Source organism: Anomaloglossus baeobatrachus, chromosome 7 (genome assembly GCF_048569485.1).
Source record: "Anomaloglossus baeobatrachus isolate aAnoBae1 chromosome 7, aAnoBae1.hap1, whole genome shotgun sequence".
Lineage (NCBI taxonomy): Eukaryota > Metazoa > Chordata > Amphibia > Anura > Aromobatidae > Anomaloglossus > Anomaloglossus baeobatrachus.
The window spans coordinates 297,250,416-297,276,591 of record NC_134359.1 but is presented as its reverse complement, the minus strand read 5'-3'; the positions used below and the strand labels follow the sequence as shown (position 1 = coordinate 297,276,591).

Sequence of the window (26,176 nt, the reverse complement as noted above, 5' to 3'; positions counted from 1 at the left end):
CCCATTACTATGTCCTCGGTATTCCCCGGTATATACAGTGACTGCTCTCCCATTACTATGTCCTCAGTATTCCCCGGTATATACAGTGACTGTTCTTCCATTACTATGTCCTCGGTATTCCCCGGTATATACAGTGACTGTTCTCCCATTACTATGTCCTCGGTATTCCCCGATATATACAGTGACTGTTTTCTCATTACTAAGGGTGATTATACAATCCTCGTGTGACGAGGTATGACACAGAGCAGTAAGGGACACCAGACCGATGAACAATCCAAGAAGATTTAATGAGGCAGGGAACATAAACCATCCAATATTAAAATGTTTTTTTAGAGTCCACACAAAGGAAACAGATCCGAGGGTGCCACCCGGCAATCCAACCCCAAGGAACACATAACAGTTCTCAGATGAGTTCCCTAAATCCAGCAGCGTGGCAGCTGATCCTCAATGTCCAATCGTCCATGTACGGGCAAAAAGGAGCTGGTCTCAGCACAGTGCCTCTTCCTTCACCCAACAAAGCATAACTAAACTAAAAAAAACATGTGTGTGAATCTCCCACCTCTCCTTAGATCCAGCCCCTGGATGGGCAGAAGTGCTCAGACCCACCCATTTAACATTTGCTACTTGTAGCTCCTAGTTAGAAAGAAGTTCCTAGAACACAGTTTCCAGAGATTGTGTATTAGGGAAGCCTCCTGCAGAGGAGAACAATATATATGCAACCCCAACCAGATCAAGGACAATAGCTACTGCTGAATCCTGAGTGTCAATATGGTACAGGCTGGGGGGATATAATGTTACAACCCCTTCCCCCCTCAATTTGTGCACGAACTAGTGACCTCAACAGGTCGCTTGTCAAGTGCACGTAAACATGGCGGACCTGACTCAGGGCTCCTCCTGCCTAGACAATCCGTCTGCATTTTGGTGTTGGCTGCCCCTTCTATATTGTTTTGTAAAGTTATAGGGTTGAAGAGCCAGGCTCCATCGTAGTAAGCGTCTATTGTCCCCAGAGACTCTGTTCAACCAGGTGAGGGGATTGTGATCAGTAACCACAGTGACTTCTCGTCCATACAGATACGGCCGTAGTTTCCTAAGAGCCCATACTACAGCCAGACATTCCTTCTCAACAGTTGCATAGGCCACTTCTCGGTCCAGCAGCTTCCTGCTGAGGTAGGCAATGGGGTGCTCCTCCCCGGCTGCATTCACCTGGCTGAGTACAGCTCCCAATCCATAAGAAGAGGCATCCGTCTGCACAATAAATCTCATCTGGAGAAGACAGAACAGGGTCGCAGACCAAGGCGTCCTTCAGCCGGTTAAAAGCCTCATCACAGGCTGGAGTCCAGATCACCAGCCGGGGTATCGTTTTCTTCCTGAGGTCTGTAAGGGTCTTGGCCACACTGCTGAAATAAGAAACAAATTTTCGGTAATAACTGGCAGTGCCCAAGAAAGTCATAACTTGTTTCTTGGTTTGGGGTACAGGCCAGTCTCTAATAGCCTAGATTTTGGTAGGTTCAGGACGTAACTTCCCTCCTCCTACTCGATTCCCTAGGTATTGGACTTCACCCATCCCCAATTGGCATTTATCAGGTCGAATAGTTAGGCCTGCTGCGGGAATACGGTCAAGAACAAGAGCTACTTGATTCAGATCTTCCTCCCATGTGTGGCTGAAGATGGCGATATCATCCAAGTAGACACAAGCGAAGTCGCCACATCCCTGGAGGATCTGATCCACCATTCTCTGAAAGGTTGCTGGGGCGTTTTTCATTCCGAAAGGCATGTGACTCGCCTACCCCAGGGCTCTGGGACACCCGGTGCCGAGCCGGACTAGTCCGGGTATAGTCAGCGGTGACAGGGCCCGACTCCGTGACCCTGGCGGGGTCAACTAATATGACGGCTGTGGGGGTGGCGATTATAATCAATAATAAAGTTTGTGGAAGTATATTCGTAACGCCACCTCTGGATTGTGGCTATGGAGCCGCCACTGCTGGATAGGGCCTCCGGGGCTGATGGATTAGCAGCTGGGATGGTTCTGCTTCTCACAGGTGGAGTGGTACCCCGGGGCAACCGTTGGTGCTTATGAAAGTCTATGCAATAGTGGTGCGGTGTAGAACAAAAGGGAGGCGACACCAGGGGTTGCAGTCTCAAGGTCTTTACTCACTGTTGCCAGAGCTGCAGCAGACTGGTTGCCGTTGGAGTGCTGGAATTCGCCATCCGGTGCCTCCGCGGATCCCAGGTAATTCTTAGGGTTAATGCCGGTGCACCACTTTTGTGTCTCTTTCCTTGGCTGGCTTCTTAGCCTCAACCTTTATGGATGAACCAGTCTTGGCCTCTGCCCCAGAATCTGGTCAAGAGGACTCGCCTTACAGGGATCTTGTCCTCTTCCCAGGGGATCTGTAGCAGGTGGTGGCCCTGGGCGCTTGAAACCACCCTGGACCTTCGGTGTTACTGGAGGAATTGAGTTGCTCATCTCAATCTAGGGACCGTCCCCGAGTGCAGCCTGATCCCTCCACCCGATCTTTTAGTGGAACAGCCCACGAGCTGATAAGCCCTTCCGTGGCCCTGGAATCCTTTCTTGCTTTGTCTGTGGTGTCACCTGGGCCTAGCTAGGCCCCAGGATCTCCACCAGGAAACTTCTCTCTCTGTCACTTTCTCTTCACTCTGCTGAGGTAACTACCTCCTCCTTCTTCTCAGACTAGACACTGAACTTTCCCCTAGTTCCCTTTTCTACTCACACTTTCTGACTTCACCCACACTCCTTCTTGCTAGGATCCACCCCTTCAGGCCAGTGAATGGGACTAAAGCGGGCTTTACACGCTACGATTTCGCTACAGAGATCTCGTTGGGGTCACGGATTTTGTGACGCACATCCGGCCGCTGTAGCAATGTCGTAGCGTGTGATTCCTAGGAGCGATTTTGGATCATTGCAAAAACGTCCAAAATCGCTCCTCGTTGACATGGGGGTCCGCTCCCAATTATCGCTGCTGTCGCTGAGGCGAAGTTGATCCTCATACCTGTGGCAGCACACATCGCTATGTGTGACGCCGCAGGAACGAGGATCATCTCCTTACCTGCCTCCGGCCACAATGCAGAAGGAAGGAGGTGGGCGGGATGTTACATCCCGCTCATCTCCGCCCCTCCGCTATCATTGGGCGGCCACTTAGTGACGCTGTTGTGACGCCAAACGGACCGCCTCCTTAGAAAGGAGGCGGTTCGCCGGTCACAGCGACGTCGAAGGCCATGTAAGTACGTGTGACGGGGGTGCGCGTTTTTGTGCGCGACGGACAGCGATATGCCCGTCGCGCACAAACGATGGGGGCGGGTCTGATGCTAGCGATATCGGGCCGGATATCGCAGCATGTAAAGCCACCCTAAGGCTATGTGTCCACGTTGCTTTTTACCTGCTTTTTACCTGCTTTTTTGCTGCTTTTTCAACTGCAGCGTTTAATGCCAAAATAGATGTGTTCTGCTTTTCAAGCAAAGTCTATGGGAATTTGGGTTTCTTGTGCACTATGCTGTTCCAAAAGGTGCCTTTTTGTGGCAGAAATTTGGGCAAAAACTCAGCTTTCAAAGAAGCAACATGTCAATTGTTTTTGCCATTTGAGTTTTGAACTGCAAAGCTGAGTTTTTGCCCAAATTTCTGCCACAAAAAGGCACCTTTTTGAACAACATAGTGCACAAGAAACCCAAATTCCCATAGACTTTGCTTGAAAAGCAGAACACATAAATTTTGGCATTATACGCTGCAGTTGAAAAAGCAGGTAAAAAGCAACATGGACACATAGCCTTAAGGCCCCGGGGACCAGATATACTGGTTGCTACTCACAGCATTAGTGGATGCCTGCCTTAAAGGGGTTGTCCAACAAACTAAAAAACTTTTGTTAATCTGTGCTGTATTGTCATATAAATCACCCCTACATTGTTATTTTTTGTTTTTTAACTTTTGTTCCTCTTGAATTCACCCTTTATTCTCTGCAGCTATTTGTTTACATTCAGCTCCAGCAAACTGACCACTTCCTGTGCTAAACCTCCCAGTCACAGCTGGCACCGCCCGGCCTCAGTGTCCAGCCCCGCCCCCTGCCCAGCCTCAGTGTCCAGCCCCACCCCAGTGTCCAGCCTCGCCCCCTGCACACACATTCCCTGTAAGTATATTCTGCCCCAGCACTGACCTGGTATCACTACAGCATTAGAAATAACAGCCGCACATCTGGCTCTGCACCGCACACACACACAGGGCTCTGCACCGCACACACACAGGGCTCTGCACCGCACACACACACACAGGGCTCTGCACCACACACACACACACACACACACACACATGGCTCTGCACCGCACACACACGGCTCTGCACCACACACACACATGGCTCTGCACCACACACACGGCTCTGCATCGCACACACACATATGGCTCTGCATCGCACACACACATATGGCTCTGCATCGCACACACACATATGGCTCTGCATCGCACACACACATATGGCTCTGCACCGCACACACACATATGGCTCTGCACCGCACACACACACATGGCTCTGCACCACACACACACACACACACATGGCTCTGCACCACACACACACACATGGCTCTGCACCACACACACACACACACATGGCCCTGCACCACACACACACACACATGGCCCTGCACCACACACATGGCCCTGCACCACACACAGACACACATGGCCCTGCACCACACACATGGCCCTGCACCACACACATGGCCCTGCACCACACACACACACACATGGCTCTGCACCACACACAGACACACATGGCTCTGCACCACACACACACACACATGGTTCTGCACCACACACACACACACACACCGACCCCCCCCCTCCCTAACCCCATAGGGAACACATGTAGGGAATACATACTCGCCCGTCCTCGGTCCCCGCCGCTCCTGCACGTTCGCACGCTGTCTGTGCTCTGGCCATATCAGCAAAGTAGTGACGTCACCGCTGTCCTGAACTCCTGAACAGTCAGACACAGACAGCGGGACAGTGGTGAGAGCAGCGCTGCGCTCCCTCTCATCAGCGCTTTCAAATGTACCGGCATCTGTGATGCCGGTATATTTGAATGTGCGATCCTGAGCAGGGGCCTGATGCTGGCGGTGACACCGTGGGCAGCCGCCGCCAGGCCCCTCCCCCAGGTCACAGACCCCACAGCAGTGCAGGGGGAGGTTGCGGGGAGAGTAAGAGGTTGCGGGGGAATGTGTGGGAGGGTGCAGGGAAGGGGGGCGGGGCTCTTCGCACTGTAGCCGCCCAGCAGGGAGGCGACATGCTGTTCCAGATTTGCATGTCAACATGGTCCTGCCCATGTTGACATGAAATGACCGGAAGCAGCAAAAATCGCAGCAGGAGCGGTCACATGACTGCTCTGAGCCGGGGGAGAGGGGCTGACAGCAGGGAAGGTAAGTGGTCTCTATCTACTTACCTGCCCCAATGTAGCCCAATAGGGTAGTAAAAAAAAAAAAAAGTCAAAAGAAGCCGGATAACCCCTTTAAACCCTGACCCAGTGTGTCCTAACAATTGGTGTAGTGTGAATTTGCCTGTGAACCGGCATGTACCCTTGTCCTTACCTAGGATGGGACATCACACCTCTGGCTGAGGTGCAATATCTCTGTGGTGACGGAAGCCTCAGGGGCGCCACACATGTTTATGCTGAAAATGGATGTTATTTTGTTGTGGACTCCTAGCAGACTTTAAGGATTTATATTCATGTTTGGTGCTTTATCTTTGTGGTTCCAATAAAGCCCTTTGGATTGTTCCTTGGCCTGGCGTCCCTCACTGCTCTGTTGCATACCCCATCACTCCTCAGTGATCCCTTGAGCTCGGTGTCTGGTAATCATGGAGTTACCTCTGCTCATAGATTGTTATAGGTTAAATAGAGAAATAATATATTTTATCTTCCAGGGTAAAAGATGCAATAATTTCTAATAAAAACAATGAGAGAGAAACAGGAGAGTCCCCGGAGAGCAGAGGAACAGGAGAGTCCCCGGAGAGCAGAGGAACAGGAGAGTCCCCCGAGAGCAGAGGAACAGGAGAGGACATGGAGAGCACAAGAGCAGGAGAGACCCCGGAGAGCACAAGAGCAGGAGAGACCCCGGAGAGCACAGGAACAGGAGAGGACATGGAGAGCACAAGAGCAGGAGAGGACACGGAGAAAACAGGAACAGGAGAGTCCCTGAAGAGTAAAGGAGAGTCCACAGCAGAACCGGATCAGGAGAACCCACAAGTAGAGGAACAGGAGAGCACAGAAGGAAAATAAGCATTGAGAGCAGATCATCAAGAAGAAACCAAATCTTAACCCTTGATGTGAATGGAGGACATTAATGTCACCTATATATTACTATATCTGAGGCTACACAGAGAGTAATGGATGTCTCTATGCGTTATTACTTCCCACAGGTAAAAGATAAAAGGTCAGAAAAAAATTATTATATCTAAAAGGGGTCAGATCTTATTAAAGTAAAAAAGTAGCGACACCCTGACCTTTCCCCTAAGGCCCCTTTCACACGTCAGTGATTCTGGGACGTTTGTGCTTTTTTTTAAACGTACCAGAATCACGGACATACGCAGACCCATTATAATCAGTGGGTCTGCTCACACGTCAGTGATTTGTCACTGCACGTGTCTCCGTGCGGCGTACCCGCGTGTGCGTGATTGCCGCACAGAGACATGTCCATTTTTTTCTGGGATCACTGATGTTCCACGGACCACGCAGTGGTGTGGTCCGTGAAACACGTGCCAGAAAAAAAACGTGCTTTTAAAATAAAAATCATTTTTACTCACCCGGCGTCCAGCGATGTCCTCTGCAGCCCATCCTCCCTGCTGCTTCTGAGCCGGCTCATTATTGTCGCGCATATTCATTATGCACGACACAGCCGACCCAGAAGCAGCTGCTGCGGGGGTCACCGCCGGCCGGATGCTGCACCGCGGGAGCGATCAGCACCATGGACAGCGGGAGCACGCACAGGTGAGTTGTTTTCTAAGTGCAATCACGGGCCACGGAGAACGGAGCCCGGATTGCACTTAGACAACCCACGTGTGCCGTGAATCACGGCACACGCAGGGACATGTGCGTGTTTTACACGCCAGTGAAAAACGTCACTGTTTTTCACTGACGTGTGAAACGGGCCTAAGATATAAAGTGATATTATGTAGGAATGCATAATGTAATGTATAAGATGTTGCAAGGTTGAGAAAGTTACTGTGTAGAGGTATAGCAGTATTAATAATATCTGTGTATTGGTATAAGGTGTTATGTTATGTAGTATATCATGTATGATGCCTAATACAGTATTATAAGAGTTATTGGTCTGCAGGTGAAATCTGCCTGACAACAGACAGTTGGGATTAGCCTATAGGAGAGGAGCGAGTGCTGAGGGAGGGGAACTGTTTCTGTGGGAACATCAGTCAGGCCTCAGCCTGTGACAGGAACAGACCTCAGGTGTGAGGAGCAGCAGAGCCGCATGACGTGGGTGTCCTGAAGAGAGGGGGACTGTTGCATAGGATAGCGTGACCAAGAAAGTGAAGGAGGTGACCGTGACACGGAGTGATGTAGTGGAGAAGGGTCAGCGCACTGACCAAAGGAACGAGTGACCGAGAGACACGGGTCCTGGTGCAAGACAAAACAGGACGAGGAACAACGCGAGTGTCTTAAGCGAGTGTCCCTGAGGCGTCTTCAGAAGCTTATAGCTCAGTCCGGCCATATTGGCAATATCCTTCTAAAAGGGAAAACATGTGGAACTGCTTGAGGAGTAGAATGACTTCCAAGGACTGTGATGTACCAGGCTGGGCAGCGGGGAGAGAAGGACTTATGGAGGTTGTAACAACTGAACTTAAGAATCTACTTAATGATCCTCGGTGACACTGACATGTGCAGGAAGATTTGTGTCCGCATCTCTATCGCACATTGTTGTTGCCAAATTTATGTTCAGTAAAACTACGTTATTTATGAACTTGTGGTCTCCCTCAATGACCTGTGCACCATCTGGTCCTGGCCGGCCAAAGCCATCGGCAACATGTGGCCTGAAAAGGCATATCACCTCCAGAGTGCAGCACCACACACCCAGCCAGGACCTCTATCTTCATGTAGTGTGCTGGGGCCGATTACCTCGCCCCCGACTACCGCCCAGCGCCACGTTACACAATGTCTTTTCTCAGCAACTACTGTAGTTTCTCCTCAGGGGCAGGGCTGTCATTTCTCTCCTCTGTACAAACACTAATTAAAACCCTTCATAACCAAGAACATACCCGTATGTCCTAAATCATGAAGGGGTGATCACTGCCGGCTCATGCGGTTAGCCTGCGGCAATCCCCGCACGTCTGCTGATTTGAACAGCTGACATGTGTGCCTCGCAGGTGGATTCGCGATCCTCCTGTGCCTGTTAACTCCTTAAATCACGCTGTCAAAATGTGACATTGTGAATTAAATGACTGGAGCAGGTAACGCACTCTGACCCGCAGCCATCGGAAGCCCTGTGATGTGATCACGGGGAGCCGATGGTTGCCATAGTAGCACAGGGTCAGGTGACGACTCCTGTGCTATTATGACTAACTTGCTGTTTCAGCCTGCAGAGATCCGGCTGCAGCTCTGATCAAGAGAAATTAATAAGCAATCAGACTGCTGATTCTTATAGTCCCCTAGGGAAACTAGTTAAAAAACAAAGTTTTAAAAAATGTAAAAAAAATTAAAAAAAGCCTAAAAAGTTCAAATCACCCCCCTTTCACCCCATTGAAAATTAAAAGGTTTAAAAAAAAAAATAAAAAAAACATGCACACATTTGGCCTTTATGCGCTCAGAAACACCTGGTCAATATATAAAAAATTAATCTGATCAGTAAACAGCGTAGCAGCAAAAAAATTCCAAATGCTAAAATTAAGTGTTTTGGTCTTTGCAACCTTTTCGCAAAATGCAATAACTGGCGATCAAAACGTAGCATGTGCGCAAAAATAGCACAGTTGAAAATGTCAGCTCAAGACGCAAAAAATAAGCCATCACTGAGCTCCAGATCACAAAAAATGAGAACGCTACATGTCCCAGAAAATAGTGCAAAAAGTGCGCCACTTTTAGGGTATGTGCGCACGTTGCTTTTTACCTGCTTTTTTGCTGCTTTTTCTTCTGCGCTGTTTAATGCCAAAATGGATGTGTTCTTCTATTCAAGCAAAGTCTATGGGAATTTGGGTTTCTTGTTCACACTATGTTGTTCAAAAAGCTGCCTTTTTGTGGCAGAACTTTGGTCAAAAACTCAGCTTTTCAAAGAAGCAACATGTCAATTGTTTTTGCCATTTGGGTTTTGCACTGCAAAGCTGAGTTTTTGACCAAAGTTCTGCCACAAAAAGGCAGCATTTTGAACAACATAGTGTGAACAAGAAACCCAAATTCCCATAGACTTTGCTTGAATAGAAGAACACATCCATTTTGGCATTAAACAGCGCAGAAGAAAAAGCAGCAAAAAAGCAGGTAAAAAGCAGGTAAAAAGCAACGTGCGCACATACCCTTATGGGACAAACTTCTGAATTTTTTTTTTAACACCTTAGATAAAAGTAAACCTATACATGTTTGGTGTCTACGAACTCGCACCGACCTGAGGCAGCACAACAACACATCAGTATTACCATATAGTGAACACTGAATAAAATATACCAAAAACTATTATGCAATCGCATTTTTTTTGCAATTTTTCCACACTTGGTATTCATTTGCCACTTTACAGTACACTATGGTAAAACTCATGGTTTAATTTAAAGTAGAACTCGTCCCACAAAAATCAAGCCCTCTTTTGGCAAGATAGACGAAGTAAAAAAAAAAAAAAGTTACGGCTCTCGGAAGGAGAGCAAACCCCCATCCCCCGAAAAACGGAAAATCGTCCGGGTCTGAAGGGGTTAAACAATTCTCTTTTCTTCTCTAGTCTCTGGAATCGAACCCACAACATGTAAATTGTACTGATACGTAGAAATACACTGCTATGTACAGATGTACAGTATGTCCCTGTATTGTAGAGAGAAAAAATTAAGATTCTTTTCTTCCTATATGATTATTTAAAAAAAGAACGAAAAACAATTTAAAAATATTATTTCTCTTCTTCTGGTCTCCACGGGAATCGAACGCACAACCAGTATCTTTGTAGGCAGCAGCTGAGGTTATGAGCCGGAGCCTGCACTGACCGACATAGGAGGAATTTCTTTACTTGAAGTTGCATTGCAGGGTCTGAACCCACAATCAGATTATACTGGTACATAGAGATACATCTGTACATAGCAGTGTGTTTCTATGTACTTGTATTCTAGAGGGAAAATAAGTCAGATTTTTATTCTTCCTACAAAACTACTAAAAAGTAATGAAAAACAATTACAATATTGCAATTGTTAACCCCTTCACGACCTAGGATGTAACATTGCATCCTAAATCATGAGGAGTACTCATCGTCGGCTGCTACGGTGAGCCACTGGTGATCTATGCATAGGTCTGCTGATTTGAACAGCAGATATATGTGCTGAGCAGGCGAAGGTGGATCCGCGATCCACCCGTGCCTTTTAGCCCTTTAAATCGCACTGTCAATATGTGACAGCGCAATTTAAAGTGCCTGTAATACTACTGTATGTTCTGAGGATTTCGATAGCGTAGGGCAATGACAACAGAGACGAGTTCTTGGTACAAGATGTTATATAATATGTACACACGGTAGATACACAACGGGAATAAACACAGTAAAACAAACACACAAAACACTTTTACGCAACGGAGCGAAGGGGATTCCCGGGGCCACGCACCGGACTCCCCCAGGGAGACCACCAGAGCGAACCCCTGGACAGGGACTGTCCGGCAATCAACCCCGGAAGGCCTAAATGCGCAGCAGCCGGTACACAAGGGGCAAGTGGTATAGTCCAGGAGTGTCCGTACGGGATGATTGTCCAGAGTGGTTACGAACCGGGCAGAGTGCTGATCAAGACGGCAGACGGAGTCCGGGCACAGCTTGACGAAAACCGGGTATGGTCCAGAGTCGGTCGGTAGATTTTCAGGAGAATCCAAGGCAATCAGGAAGTAGAAACAGCAAAGCAGGAGCACACAGCAAGCAGTATACTCAGGCACTGGCCTGGGCTGAGAGGCGGCCTTTTAAGCAGCTGGACAGGAAGTAGGGCAACAGAACCTTAAACTCCATGTTAACTGAGGGCAAGCTCATTCAAAAGAGAACTGGAAAACCTGGAAACCTGACATGACTCCCCCCCCCCAGAGACGGCCTCAGGACGGATCAGGGCCCGGCTTGTCCGGGAACCGTCGATGAAACTGAGCGATCTTCCGGGGTGCCCGAATGTTACCCACCGGTTCCCAGGAATCGTCCTCGGGGGCGTACCCCTGCCAACGTACCAGATATTGAAGCCGACGACGATGGAGCCGGGAGTCAATAATGTCCTCAACCACGAACTGCTCCTCGCCGTCGACCATCACAGGCGGAGGAGGAGGCACAACACGACCACGAAACGTATTAGGGGAGACAGGTTTGAGGAGAGACACATGAAAGACCGGGTGTACCTTTAGATGGTGCGGCAACCGTAGCCGACAGGCCACAGAGCTCACGATCCCGGTGATCTTAAACGGACCGATGAATTTTTGTCCCAGCTTCTGCGAAGGAACACCCAATCTCAGGTTTTTGGTGGATAACCATACAGAGTCCCCTACCTTATACATGGGTGCCGGTTTCCGGTGAGTGTCTGCCGACCTCTTGTAACGCTCCTGGGCCGTAGCCACAGTGTCCTTTAGAACCTCCAGATTCTGTCGAAGCTCTGTCAATCTGTCCTCCACCGCCGGCACCGAAACCGCAACCGGAGACCTAGGCAAAACATTCGGATGATAACCCAAGTTAGCAAAAAAGGGCGTTACCTTAGTGGAGCTGCTCTGAGTGTTGTTATAGGAGAACTCCGCCAACGGAAGCATCTTCAACCAATCGTCTTGGAGATGGCTGACATAACATCGAAGGTATTGTTCCAGGGTTTGATTCGTCCGTTCGGTTTGCCCATTTGTCTGAGGATGGTATGCAGAAGACAAACAGACATCAATCTGGAGTGCCGTACAAAAGCCCTTCCAGAACCTAGACGTGAACTGCACGCCCCGGTCAGAGATGATCTCGTCTGGTACCCCATGCAATCGGAATACGTTCTGGATAACCAAATCCACTGTCTCTGCGGCTGAGGGAAGACCGGTACACGGAATGAAGTGAGCAGCTTTAGTCAATCGATCCACCACCACTAAGATGGTATTGTGCCCGCCTGAGACTGGCAACTCCACAATAAAATCCATGGAGATAGACCCCCAAGGGCGAGATGGCACGGGTAACGGTTGGAGGAGTCCCGTAGGAGCCACACGAGGGACCTTGCACCGGGCACAAACCACGCATGAGTGGACATAGTCCTTCACATCCTTTAGACAGGTAGGCCACCAGAAAAAACGGCTCAGAAATTCCTGCGTCTTCTGTACCCCCCTATGACCAGCCAACACGGAGTCATGGACCAACTTGAGAACCCGAAGTCTTACGGCCTCCGGGACATAAATGCGTCGCTCTCTCAACCACACACCATTCCGAAGAACAAGAGTTACATCATTCGGGGGGGCAGCAAGAAATACGTCACCATCATAGGCCAGCTTGATGTCCTTCCACAAGTCCTGGTCCTGGATTACTCCAACGAAATTGGCATCCGATAACACGGTCTGAGACGGGGTTCCAGGCACGGAGTCCACGGCGTGGATTCGGGACAAGGCATCGGCTTTCCCATTACGTGAACCTGGACGGTATGTAACGACAAAATTGAATTGGTTAAGAAATAGGCTCCAACGGGCTTGCCGTGGAGACAGGCACCTGGCAGACTTAAGGAATTCCAGATTACGATGATCTGTGAGTACTATCACTTGCTGCGCGGCTCCCTGTAAGTGGTGTCTCCATTCCTTGAAAGCGGAAATAATCGCCAATAATTCCTTGTCCGCAATGTCATAGTTCCTTTCTGCAGGGGACAACCGTCGGGAAAAGAAAGCACACGGATGTAAGAGACTCTTGTCCCCAGTCCTTTGAGAAAGGATGGCCCCTAATGCGTAGTCGGAAGCGTCGACTTCCACGATAAAAGGGAAGTGCGGGATTCGGATGTACCAATATAGGCGCTGAGGTAAAACAAACCTTGAGACGATGGAAGGCTTCCTGGGCCTGGGCGGACCACACAAACTTCTGTCCTTTCTTGGTTAACAGAGTGATGGGACGAACGATCTCTGAAAAATTACGGATAAAACGTCGGTAAAAGTTGGCAAAACCGACAAAGCGTTGTACCTCTTTGACGTTACCCGGTTCCGGCCAGTCCAGAATTGCTTGTATCTTGCCAGACTCCATGTTCAGTCCCTGAGGAGAGATGACATACCCTAAGAATTGTATCTGTGAGCAATGGAATTCGCATTTCTCCAGTTTAATGTACAGGTGATTTTCCCTCAGCCGGGTAAGTACGGTCTTGACGTGCTCCTGGTGTTCCTGTAGGGAATCAGAAAAGATTAGGATATCGTCCAGATAAATCACCATGAATTGGTCCATGATATCCCTAAAAATATCGTTAACTAGATGTTGGAAAGCCGCGGGAGCGTTACAAAGTCCAAAAGGCATCACTAGGTACTCAAAATGTCCATACCGACATCGGAACGCGGTCTTCCACTCGTCTCCGGGACGTATGCGAAGTAGATTATATGCCCCACGGAGATCCAATTTGGTGAATATTTTTGCCTGTTGGACCCTCTCCAATAGCTCAGGAATCAACGGTAACGGATACCGGTTCCGGATGGTTATTTTATTCAGTTCCCGGTAGTCAATACAGGGTCTCAGAGTCCCCTCTTTCTTTTTCACGAAAAAGATGGGTGCCCCTGCTGGTGAGGTAGACGGGCGAATAAATCCCTTGGCTAGGCTCTCATCAATGTATTCTTTTAGTGCTTCTAGCTCAGGTGCCGCCAACGGGTAGACATGGCCAAACGGAATCTCCGCCCCTGGGAGTAAGTCTATGGGGCAATCATACGGTCTATGCGGGGGAAGCCGATCGGCTTTTCTTTTGTCGCATATGTCAGCAAAGTCATCATAAACCGGGGGTAGAACAGGTACCTGTACAGTGCCCTCCGCATTCGGTGTTACTGGAACCGGAACAGTTGGACTAATGGTCGGACCACTCTGCGGTGGGAAGGATATTTCCTTAGTTTCCCAATCGATGACCGGATTCGTAGACCGTAGCCACGGAATACCTAAAATAATCGGAAAATGAGGAGAGGAAATTATCATGAAAACAAGGGTCTCCTGCTGACCTGGCTTCATCACGCATTCTAGTGGTACTGTTTCCCGATCCACTGGTCCAGAGCTTAACGGAGATCCGTCTACCGTCTCCATGGTAACCGGTGAGGATCTTTGCTGAGTCCGGATACCGTGTTTCCTGGCAAAAGAGGAGTCCATGAAATTTCCCCCTGCCCCAGAATCTATCATTGCAGAGGTAGGTATTAGATGCCCCTCCCACCGGATCTGAATGGGGAGCGAGCAATGGGTATATTTCCCTTCTGAGTCCTTCGGTGAGGTTGACATTACAGTCAAGGGAAATACCGCATCCAAGTGCCCACTTGCCTCAGAGATATCGGACTCTGCGTCCGTGTTGTCACACTCTGCCATGGCTGCCAATACCTTATTTGGGCGATTCGGACGTTTCGGGCAGTCGATCAAGAAATGATCCGATTGACCGCAATAGAAACACAAACGCTCACGGAGCCGGTGTTCGCGACGTTCGTTGGTCTCTCGCTTTTGCAGAGAGTCCACTTGCATAGGAACGTCCTCGGCCTCCCGTGGTGTCCTGAGAGCGGGTTCTCTAGAAGGAAACGCAAAGTTGTTTACACGGTTTACAGCTGCCCATTTTTCCTGTCTACGCTCCGTCAAGCGGGTATCAATACGCACACAGTGCTGGAGAAACAGTTCAAAATCCCCTAGAGATTCGGAACGAGCTAACTCGTCCTTGATGGTACCGGACAAACCTTTTCTGAAAACAGACAATAATGCATTGTTTCCCCAATCGGTGTCTACCACTAACCTCTGGAACTCAGTGGCGTATTCAACGACAGAACGCTTTCCCTGACGTAAGGAAAGGAGAGCCGATTCAGCGGTAGCACGGCGATTCGGATCATCAAACATTTGCGCCATTGCGTTCAGAAAGTCATCCAGGTGATTTAAACGGATGTCCCGATTCTCTATCATAGGATTAGCCCAAGCCAGTGCTCGTGAGGTTAATAACATGATTATACATAACACTTTGGACCGGTCAGAACGGTAATAATCAGCATGTACATCAAAAAACAGTATACATTGGTTCACAAATCCACGAAACTGACTACGATCACCATTGAAACGGAATGGGGGTAACCTAGGCATACCGGCAGCTGATACGGACGTAGTGGGGACGGCTTCCTGAGCCTCCACTCTGACTTGCAAATCCTGAATAGCCGGACCCAGTACCTGGTGATCATGGCCCAGCTGTGCCTCCACATCTCTGAGTTTAGTTTGCACCGCCTCCATCTCCTGCTGCAAGGAGTTGATCATGGAAAAGAGCTGATCTACTCGTGTCTCAGTCATTGCCCCAGCGAAATCCTCTTATGGCCTGAGTATAATGTAATACTATTGTATGTACTGAGGATTTCGATAGCGTAGGGCAATGACAACAGAGACGAGTTCTTGGTACAAGATGTTATATAATATGTACACACGGTAGATACACAACGGGAATAAACAGTAAAACAAACACACAAAACACTTTTACGCAACGGAGCGAAGGGGATTCCCGGGGCCACGCACCGGACTCCCCCAGGGAGACCACCAGAGCGAACCCCTGGACAGGGACTGTCCGGCAATCAACCCCGGAAGGCCTAAATGCGCAGCAGCCGGTACACAAGGGGCAAGTGGTATAGTCCAGGAGTGTCCGTACGGGATGATTGTCCAGAGTGGTTACGAACCGGGCAGAGTGCTGATCAAGACGGCAGACGGAGTCCGGGCACAGCTTGACGAAAACCGGGTATGGTCCAGAGTCGGTCGGTAGATTTTCAGGAGAATCCAAGGCAATCAGGAAGTAGAAACAGCAAAGCAGGAGCACACAGCAAGCAGTATACTCAGGCACTGGCCTGGGCTGAGAGGCGGCCTTTTAAGCAGCTGGACAGGAAGTAGGGCAACAGAACCTTAAACTCCATGTTAACTGAGGGCAAGCTCATTCAAAAGAGAACTGGAAAACCTGGAAACCTGACAGTGCCGTAGCGGGGAACGCGCGTTTCCCCGCCTCCATCGGTGGCCCCGTCACGCTATCACTGGGAGTCGTTGATTGCCATGGTAACACAGGGTCATGTGATGACTCCTGTCACTATCATGTTGTAGTTCCTGTTACAGCCGACAGAGCGCCGTCTGTAACAAGAACGCAGCATTTCTGCCGATCAGAGCTGTGTAGCTCCGATCAACAGAAATAAATCAGTAATCAGACTGCTGATCCTTATAGCCCCCTTAGGGGGACTAGTAAAATAAAAAAAAATTATAAAAAAAAAAAGTTTTAAAAAGTTAAAAAAAAAAACATTTATGCACAACAAGAAAACCTATAAAGTTCAAATCATCCCCCATTTGACCCATTGAAAATTAAAGGGTAAAAAAAAAAAAAATGTATACACAAATTTGGTATCGATGCTTTCAGAAATGCCTGATCAAAATATAAAATCAATTAACCTCATCGGTAAATGGCGTAGCGTCAAAAAAATTCCAAACTCAAAATTAAGAGGCGATCAAAACTTAGCATCTGCGCAAAAATGGCACTGTTAACACTAGTTTGAGACACAAAAAATAAGCCGTCACTGAGCCATAGAGTCCGAAAAATGAGAATGCTATGGATCGTGGAAAATGGCGCAAAAAGCGTGCCACTTTTTTGGGACAAATTTCTGATTTTTTTTAACCCTTTAGATAAAAGTAAACCTATACATGTTTTGTGTCTACGAACTCGCACCGACCTGAGGCATCACACCCACACATCAGTTTTGCCATATAGTGAACACAGTGAAGAAAATACCCCAAAACAATCACGCAATTGCACTTTTTTTGCAATTTTTCCGCACTTGGAATGTATTTGCCACTATATGGTAAAAGTATAGATTCATTTAAAAGTACAACTCGTCCCGCAAAAAACAAGGTCTGATTTGGCAAGATTGACAGAAATATAAAAATGTTATGGCTCTCGGAAGAAGGTGATCAAAAAAAAAACCAAAAAAAACCAGAAAATCGCCTGGAGTTGAAAAGGTTAATACACTTTCAAAACTAAATAGGAATAAAAACAGACATCACAAATCAGCAAACAACCTGGACATATTTGGTGTCCCTGTAATTGTAGTGATCCGCACAACACAGCAATCAGATTATTTATGGGTATTGGTAAATGGCAACAAAAAAAAAAAAAAAATGGTGTGATTGTTTTTTTCCCCATTCCAAAAATAAAAGTGTCACTCTGAGGCCGTGTTCACACGCAGGGTTAGTGCGGAGTTTTTTGTTCTGCTTTTTGTCTTCATGTTTTCTGCAGGTGTTCGCACCGCACGGTGCACTAACAATGTTCTGTAAATATTATGTCTTTGCTGCATTTCTTTGATGCATTTTTCTACCTTATTTCTGGTGTTTTTAATGCTTTTTCACTGAAAAGCTTTCATTTTGCACTTAAAAATGCAGCAGCATTTTTTTTTTAACATGTTTTTTGTTTTAGGCTCCACAAAACCCTAGAAAGAAAAAAGCACCAAAACCGCAGCGTTCAGCAGCGTCTTTAGATGCTCAGCAGGCAGAGTTTTCGTAAAATCACATCCACTTTGCTTGGACATTTTAGGCCGTGTTCACATGTAAAATAAAGGTTGCAATTTTTCTGCTTTTTTTTTTTTTTCAACACAGAAATTCGACTGTGTTTAACGGCCCATGCAAACTGCATTTTGCAGTCTCCTGCTAATTAAAATACCCTGTGCCAAATGGGAGGAGCGCGAGTCCAAGCAAAAACAAAAAAATGAGGGGATACATTATCCAAAGCAACAATGTTTTAGAAAATAGAAGTGGCCGCACATCCAATATTCATAAGCTGATCTAAAGGCTGAACGGAGCCAGGGCTGAGCCGTGGGCTTAGTGACCCATGACTCACCTTTGCAGGGCAACCAAGGGGTTAATTGCAGTTTGGGAAAAGAGCGGGGTTTTCTGCAGGGTCAGGAGTTTAAGGGTTGGACTTATAGGGCCAGGGGAGGGAATAGGGGGGGGCTGTATATATATGTCCAGTGAGAGAGGGGGGGCATCACTTTGGCATGAGGCACCTATAGAGAAAGGTCCCGCCCTCCCACCCTATGTTTAATCTGTGTCAGGGGTAGATGGGGAGTTGCGTTTAATTTAACTTCTTATAGTGTGTTCGGGTCATTTCGGCGAGTGGTGGCGAGGGGGGTTCTTGGAGTCGGTGGAAATGTCGGGGAGGGGGGTGGTACATCGGATAGATGGGGGACCACCCCCCTTGTTTATTCTGGTATGGTAATTGCCTGGCGGACTTGGGGGGCTCCACAGGAGTGGGGTCTCCTGAGAGTCGGTTAGGGACACGGTTTTCTGGCAAAAGGTGGTGCCCCCGAGCTTGTGGTCGCGGCTGGGGGCAAATATGCCGGATGGTTTTGGTAACATACTTGGTATCCGCCAGGTTTTGGGGCTCCAAGAACCGCCCTTGCATTGATATAAATGGTTATTTATGGTTATTTATGTGTTATGATGTTTGTTAATAAACCGGGCCGATTTGGCCAATTTATCCAAAATAATGGTGTTGCGTGTTTATTAGTGGGTGGGATAAATTGGTTCTGGTTCGGTGTGAGCCAATGGTGGGGGGAAGCCTCTGCAGTAGGGCAGTCATGCCGCTGGACAAAAGATTAAATACCTGAACATGAGGTTCTTGGCTTAACATTCTGATCAGACTGGATGAAGCCGCTGCCATGTCATGGGGGAACCTCCGAGTGGGTCTCTAATCTATGACTTAAAAGTGCGGCACTGTGCGTCAACAGCAGCAGCCACAATGCACCAGCAGGCGGGTGACCTGGTGCCTTACAGTGCCCATGCTGCAAGGCCGAGTCCTCAAGACTCCAGGTCACACCGCCCCAGACACAATCACTGCAACAATGGCCGCCACACAGCACAAACACCCTGTGAAGGGAGCAGATTAACTCACCTTACACCAGCCCCCAGTATGTGAACTGGGAGCAAAGAAAAGGAAGACCCCCCTGCAATCTCCTGCTAATTAAAATACCCTGTGCCAAATGGGAGGAGCGCTCGTCCAAGAAAAAACAAAAAACAAGGGGATACATTATGCATAGCAACAGTGTGGTAGAAATGTGCGATTTTCTGTTTTGGTTTTTTTTTTTGTTTTTTTTTTTTACACAGAAATTCTACTGGGTTTAACTTTCCAAACAAACTGCATTTTTTTATTTTTTAGAAAGAATGGCTTGGGGTGAGGCTTAAGGCCACTTTACACGCTGCGATATTGGTACCGATACCTCCCCCATCGGTTGTGCGACACGGGCAAATCGCTGCCCGTGGCGCACAACATCGCTCAGTCCCGTCACACTACTTACCTGCCTACCGATGACGCTGTGTCCGGCGAACCACCTCCTTTCTAAGGGGGCAGTTCGTTCGGCATCACAGCAACGTCACTAAGTGGCCACCCAATAGAAGCGGAGGGGCGGATATGAGCGGCTGTAACATCCCGCCCACCTCCTTCCTTCCTCATTGCTGGCGGCCGCAGGTAAGGTGAGGTCCCTCGTTCCTGCGGTGTCACACACAGTGATGTGTGCTGCCTCAGGAACGACGAACTACATCGTACATGCAGCAGCAACGATAATTGGGAATAGGGGGGCATGTCACCGATTAGCGATTTTGAACGTTTTTGCGATGATTCAAAATCACTTATAGGAGTCACACGCAACGACATCGCTAACGCGGCCGGATGTGCGTCACGAATTCTGTGACCCCAACGAGATCGCTTGAGCGATTTCGCAGCGTGTAAAGCGGCCTTTAGGATGTGGTCAGAATTTACCTCTGTGACCAGAACACGCCGCGTGGATTGTCTTTCTCTTTGGAATAGTTGGGAGGTGTAATGTGACTGTAATGATCCCCGTGTCTCCCACCGACCGCCGTGAGAGAATCGTATTACACAGCTGCATCTGCAACCTGTTATACGCCAAACCACACCACAAACCTTGTGCAGTCTTTCTTGTGCTCCCACAGAAAAAGTGCCCCTAATGGACCCTCACTGCTCACAAACAGTAAGAAAGCCATGGACCCCATAGGGGGGAGGGGCGACATGACCAGAGGGAAGGGAGGGAGTGAGGGGTTAATAAAGTGAATTAAAGGGCATTATGGGCCCTTATAGGGGATTGGTGGAATAGGGTCACTGTAGGGTGGGGAGGGGGCTAGTATATAAACTATAGGGGAGGGGTCTTACCTTCCTTGTGACTCCGGACAGTAAAGGATTCCGACCTGACCACCGGCATGGCGGACCTCCAGGCACTGGACGGACTGATCCGATCAACGATGGCGGTGCACGGGGCCCAGGCAGTGCAGTCCCACTTCAGGGCTGCCTGGGTTTCCCCGTCGGCACCTGCCCCTTGTCCCCCCCTCGGCCGCGGGCGGCGTTCCAGGCCCACCCCCCATCAGGTATTCCCCGGGCGCAGGGGGGGCAAGGAGGCCCAGTGAGAGCCCCCCTCGGGACCCTCCGCGGCGGGGCGGGCAGCGGCTGCTTCCAGCGTCTGCCCCGGCCGCAGGGAGGAATCTCCGGCGAGGCCGCGGCGGCCGCGAAGGGGGCGTGGCCAGCCTGGGGCCTTCTTCGGATGTCGGGCCTCGGGCTGGAGTGAGGAGCCCAGCGGCGTCTCCCGGCCGGGAGCGAGCCCGGCGACGATCTGAGGCCAGCGGCGGCCTGGACGGAGGCGGGCCCGGCCTGGGGCCTACTTCCGGTCCCAGGCCTCGGGCTCAATTTACCAGGCCAGCGGCAGCCCGGGACCGGGGGGCGTGCCCAGCGGAGATCGGAGGCTTGAGAGGGGGCGCGCCCAGCCTGGGGGCCTGCTCCTGGTGACGGGCACCCGGCGGTGTGACACGGCCCTGCGGCAGCTTCTATCTGGGAGCGGGCCCTGCAGTTTGAATGAGGCCAGCAGTACCCCCCGTGGGTGGCGGGGGGGGCTGGGCGCAGGCAGCCAGCGGGGGGACCGGTGTGTGCAGGCGGCACCCGGATACCCGTGAGGCTGCAGGGAGCAGGGGGGACGGCAGGAGCCCTGCGGTTCCCGCCAGGTCCCTCAGGTCAGCAGTACTGCGCCCGGCAGCAGCGGTCTCCCCCTCCCGGGGAGGACCCAGCGGGATGCCACGGTTGGGGCCCCTGGAGGGCTGGAGGCGACGGTGGGGAGCCCCCTGAGCTCAGGGAGAGGCTCCTCCAGGAAGAGAATTCGGTCAGCGGCGGCCCGGGGGACAGGACGGTCTCGCGGGCTGTCGCCGCACAGGAAGAGACGGATGCCCACCGCCAGTGCCCACGCGGCGGCCCAGGAGGGCGGCCGTGGTGGAGGGGATGCATCGGCTGCGTCCCCTGGAGCTGGAATGGTGGAGGACGACTACAGTGAGGAAGAAGAGGGAGCCCTCAGGTCGGGGGGACGAATATGACGAGCAGATGGCGGAGGACGTCGCGGTTCCAATTTCCATTTCTGCGCCACGGTCGGGTGAGCTAGCCGTGGATTCGGCATTGCTTGCGGCGCGGGGTGCTAGTTTTGGGGAGGTGGCTGCGGGCACGGCAGCGCCAAGGTGGGTCAGCATTGCTTAGTCAGTTGCTGGGCTTGTTGCAGGGTTTAACGCGCGCCGGCGGCAGCAGCGGCGGGTCGACGGTGGTTGGCGCAGCGTCGGTCAGCAGCGAGGCGGCGCCGGTAGGGACGGGTGAGGTTGGTGGAGTAGTGGAGCCCGCGGGTTAAACAGCGGTAGAAAAGGAACATGGGGATGAGGTGGTGCGTTTGGCGGATAGGGCTAAGTTTACGTGTGCTTTGAGGGACCGTTAGGGGCTCACCTCAAGAGGGAGGTGAGGGACAAGATTGGGAAGGGGGAGTATGTGAAGATATTTTCCCTGCTACCCCTGTAATAAAAAAATAAAAAATTTAATCTGGACAAGGTGAAGCCGAACGACTCCCAAGAAGGAAGGGGAAGAGGAAGAAAAACGCCGTTATATGCTCATTCCTCGCCCCCCTTTTTTCCAATTGGCTGCAGGCGTTTGCAATTTGGCAAGTGTCATAGGGGAAAAGGAGCTGGAGCACTGCTCGGCTCTGTTTGATTATCGGGATGCAATGGGGGAGGCGTATCGCACGGACAGGGGCTTGCCATGGCTGCGGTATGACGAGCAGTTTAGGCGGCGGAAGGCGTTGCGGCCCGGCATGCGGTGGGACCGTGAGGACATTTCCTTATGGATGCGTTGAAGGGCTGCCCCGAGCCAAACCCCCCCCCCTTTTCAGGGCGGCGCCGGGGGGAACGGGAGCCAGGCCCTCGGGTACCCTGAAAAAGGGAGTGTGCTGGCAAGTTGGCGACGGCTGGTGCAAATTTGGGGCAGCATGCAGGTTCGAGCATGAGTGCTCCGGCTGAGGGGGGACGGGTTTTGGTAAAAGGGAGGACGCCAGTGAAAATAGGGGCGATGGCGCCATCTTTGAAATAGGTATCCGGGCGGGGCAGCGGCGTCAATTTTGCGGTTTGGTTTTTTATACGGTTTTCAGATTCCGTCGGCGGTTGAGGCATGGCCTCCGGTTTGTCGTACTTTACGGTCAGCAAGGGACCACCCTATGCTTGTGGGTGGGAAGTTGGGGACAGAGGTTGAGTTGGGCAGGATGGGGGGGTTCATTTGAGAGCCCGCCGTGCAGTAATCTGGTGGTGTCCCGGTTGGGGGTGGTGCCAAAGAAGGAGCCGGATAAATTTCGGCTCATCCATCATCTTTCATTTCCGGGGGGGTCGTCAGTGAATGATGGCATCGCGCTAGAATTGTCGGCAGTGTACTACGTCTCGTTTGACAAAGCGCTGGACTTGGTGCGGGCGGCGGGATGCGGTGCATTGATGGCAAAGGTGGATGTAGAATCGGCGTTTCGTTTGCTGCCGGTGCATCCGGAGAGCCAGCACCTTCTGGGTTGCTGGTGGGGTGATGAGTTTATGTTGATCATTGTTTGCCAATGGGCTGTTTCAATTTCTGGTTTGTATTTTGAGGCGTTTAGTTCCTTTGCTGAGTGGGTGGTGCGGGACGTGTCTGGTTTGTCCTCCATTATCCTCTATCTAGATGATTTTCTTGGTGTCGGTCCGGCGGGATCCATGGTTTGCGCTGGCTCGTTGTTCGCCTTACAGAGAGTGGCGGATAGCTTTGGGATCCCTTTAGCACAGGATAAATCGGAGGGGCCGGCGACGGTTATGCGGTATTTTTTGTTTTCTTTGGGGACTGAGATTGACTCTTTGGCTATGGAATGCAGGCTGCCGGAGGGGAAGATGGTGGCCTTGTGGTGAGTGGTAGCAGCAATGCTGGCAGCACGGAAAGGGCGGCTGAAGGTGGTGCAGTCTTTGCTCGGGAAGTTTGAACTTTGCGTGCAGGATTATGCCAATGGGGCGGGTGTTCGCCAAGATTTTGGCGGCAGATATGGTAGGCGTACGGTCCCCGGCGCATTTTGTGCGGGTCACGCGGGAGATCAAGGAGGATTTTCTGGTTTGGGATGTTTTTCTTGCAATGTTTTAACGGCCGAGCCTTGTGGTTGAAGAAGGTGGTGCCCAATGGTGTGCTAGAACTGTACAGGGACGCGGCCGGGTCGGCAGGTTTCGTCACCACTTTTCAGGGACATTGGTACGTTGGGAGGTGGCCTGAGGAATGGCGGCAGGTTGGTCTGGTAAGGAATCTGGCCTTGCTGTGGTTATTTTCGATCGTGGTGACGGTGGAATTGTGGGGGGGTCGCAATTTTCGGGATGTAAAGTGTGCGATCACTGCGATAATCAGGCGGTGGTGCATGCGATAAACAGCTTGTCAGCAGAGTCCGGACCGGTAGTGGCTTATCTGCGGCATTTGGTGCTCAAGTGTTTACTGTGGAACGTTCATGTGGTTGCGAAACACGTGGTGGGGGTTGATAACGGGGTGGCGGACGCTTTATCTCATTTTTCAGTCCACAGGTTGTGGGAGTTCATGCCGGGGGGCAGACGAGATCGGAGCAGTGTGTCCAGAGGACTTGTGGAGCCTGGTGAGGCATTGATTGCGGGTTTCATTAGGAATTCGGTGAGTGGCAGGAGATGCTGGGAGTTATGTTTGGTGACGGGAGAGCAAATTACTTGTTGGCGCTACTGGCACTATTGAGCGAGGATTTCAGGGCTGGGAAGTCAGCATCAGCAATGATACTTAGGGTGGCGGCTGTGGCCTTTTTGGTTGAAGGTCAGGGGTGAGTGGGGCGTGCCGCGGAATTTTTGGTGCGGCAGGCCTTGAAGGGTTTTCGAAAAAGGGGCGAAGGAGCGGGACACTAGGTGGCCCATTTCTTTGGTTTTGTTACGGCAATTGGTGGACGGTTTGCGGGAAATTTGTGTCTGTTTATGAGAGGGTGCTTTTGAAACGGCTTTTGTGTTAGCCTTTTTTGGGGCGTTGGTGAGCCCTTCCAGGTTCAGGGGGGGTGGTCTGATGTCCGAGGTTGTGGCATTGGTGGGACGGAGAGTAGAGTGTCAGCTTAGGCGGTCCAAAAAACAGACCTGATGGGTCGAGGCAGGTTGGTTGTGATGGATGCGTTGTGCCCGGTGCAGTTGGTGAGGAAGTTTTGCGGCTTGGGGGCGGTCCTCCGGGCCTGCTGTTATGGCACGTGGATGGGTCTTGGTTTGTCTCGTTACCAGTTTGTGGCCGTACTGAGGAGTTGTTTGCGCTGTGCGGGGGAATGCTCGGGAGCTTACGGGCCTCATTCCTTCAGGATCGGGGCGGCTGCGGAGGCTTCGCGTTGTGGCCTGGGTGATGACATGGTGGGACGAATCGGTTGGTGGGAGTCTTATCGTTTTTCGGGGTTATGTGCGCCCACAGTTGTTGTCCCAGTGAGGGCTTTATGGAGTAGTTGGTTGTGGCTTTGTCGGGGTTTCATGCTAAAAAATTGGTGTTGGTGGGGTTTGTTTGGTAAAGTTTCTGTGGTTGTAGGAATCTGCCTGATATGGATTCTGGGGCCCTCCTTCGTGTTCTGGGGGGCCCGTTGGGCCGATGCTCGCCTGAATGGTCGGCAGTTGGGTGGACAGATCGCTTGCGTTGGTCAAGTGGTTCGGTGTCCGGGGCATGGAATGGAGCAGGGTCGTGACGGAGTTTGAATACTATTGCAGGGTGGATAGACCTCCGAACGTGTGGGTTTTTGCACGTGGGGGGGGGAAATGACGTGGGAGTGCGGGCATCACGTGATTTGATCTGGGACATCAAGATGGATCTATTGCGTTTATGGACCAGGTATCCGGGTTTGATAGTGGTATGGTCGGATTGTGGCCACATTGGTGTGGAGGGGGGCACGGTCAGTTGAGAAGCTGAATCGCGCCCGGGCTCATGTGAACAGGGTGGTTGCGCGTTTCGTGCGGAGAAACGGCGGTATTGTAGTGTGACGTGCGGATCTGGAGTCGCCAAAGTGGCAGTTTCGAAGGGGTGATGGGGTTCACCTTACTGAGATTGGTTCTGATCTATGGGCCTTGGGTTTGCGTGATGGTGGAGCAAGCCTTGGGTGTGTGGCGGGTCCAGGCCACGTAAGGTGTCACGTGTCCTGTCCTGTGGCGGGGGTAGGTCTGGTCCAGAGGCGGTTGTAAGGGATTGGTGGCTGGACTGAGAGGCACTGTCTTGGTATGGTGTCTCCGGGTTCCGGTAAATTGCAGGCACGGGGTTCTGCAAGGTTTGGGGGGTATTAATCCACGGGGTGATTAATACCTCATCTCTGGGTCGGAGTGTTGCGGCCAGGGATATTGGTGGAGGAAGTGGTTTCTGGACCGGGCCTACATGGGGTTACATGTACAGTTATTATTTATGTATTACCTATTATTTGTTTGGGGTCGCCCGTTGGATGGCGCCCCCTTGTGTTAGTATGTTAATAATAGGTAATAAA

At 50.7% G+C, this 26,176-nt stretch overlaps 1 protein-coding gene across 1 annotated transcript in view; it reads left to right on the top strand.

Annotated features, from left to right (window-relative positions):
* LOC142246482 (uncharacterized) overlaps positions 1-7,956 on the top strand; it is a 54,452-nt gene extending 46,496 nt beyond the window's left edge. Inside the window, exon 9 of the mRNA XM_075319544.1 lies at positions 5,926-7,956. Coding sequence (XP_075175659.1) covers positions 5,926-6,280 — 355 coding nt within the window. The 3' untranslated portion in view covers positions 6,281-7,956. The remainder of the gene's footprint in view (positions 1-5,925) is intronic.
* Positions 7,957-26,176: the final 18,220 nt, after the last annotated feature.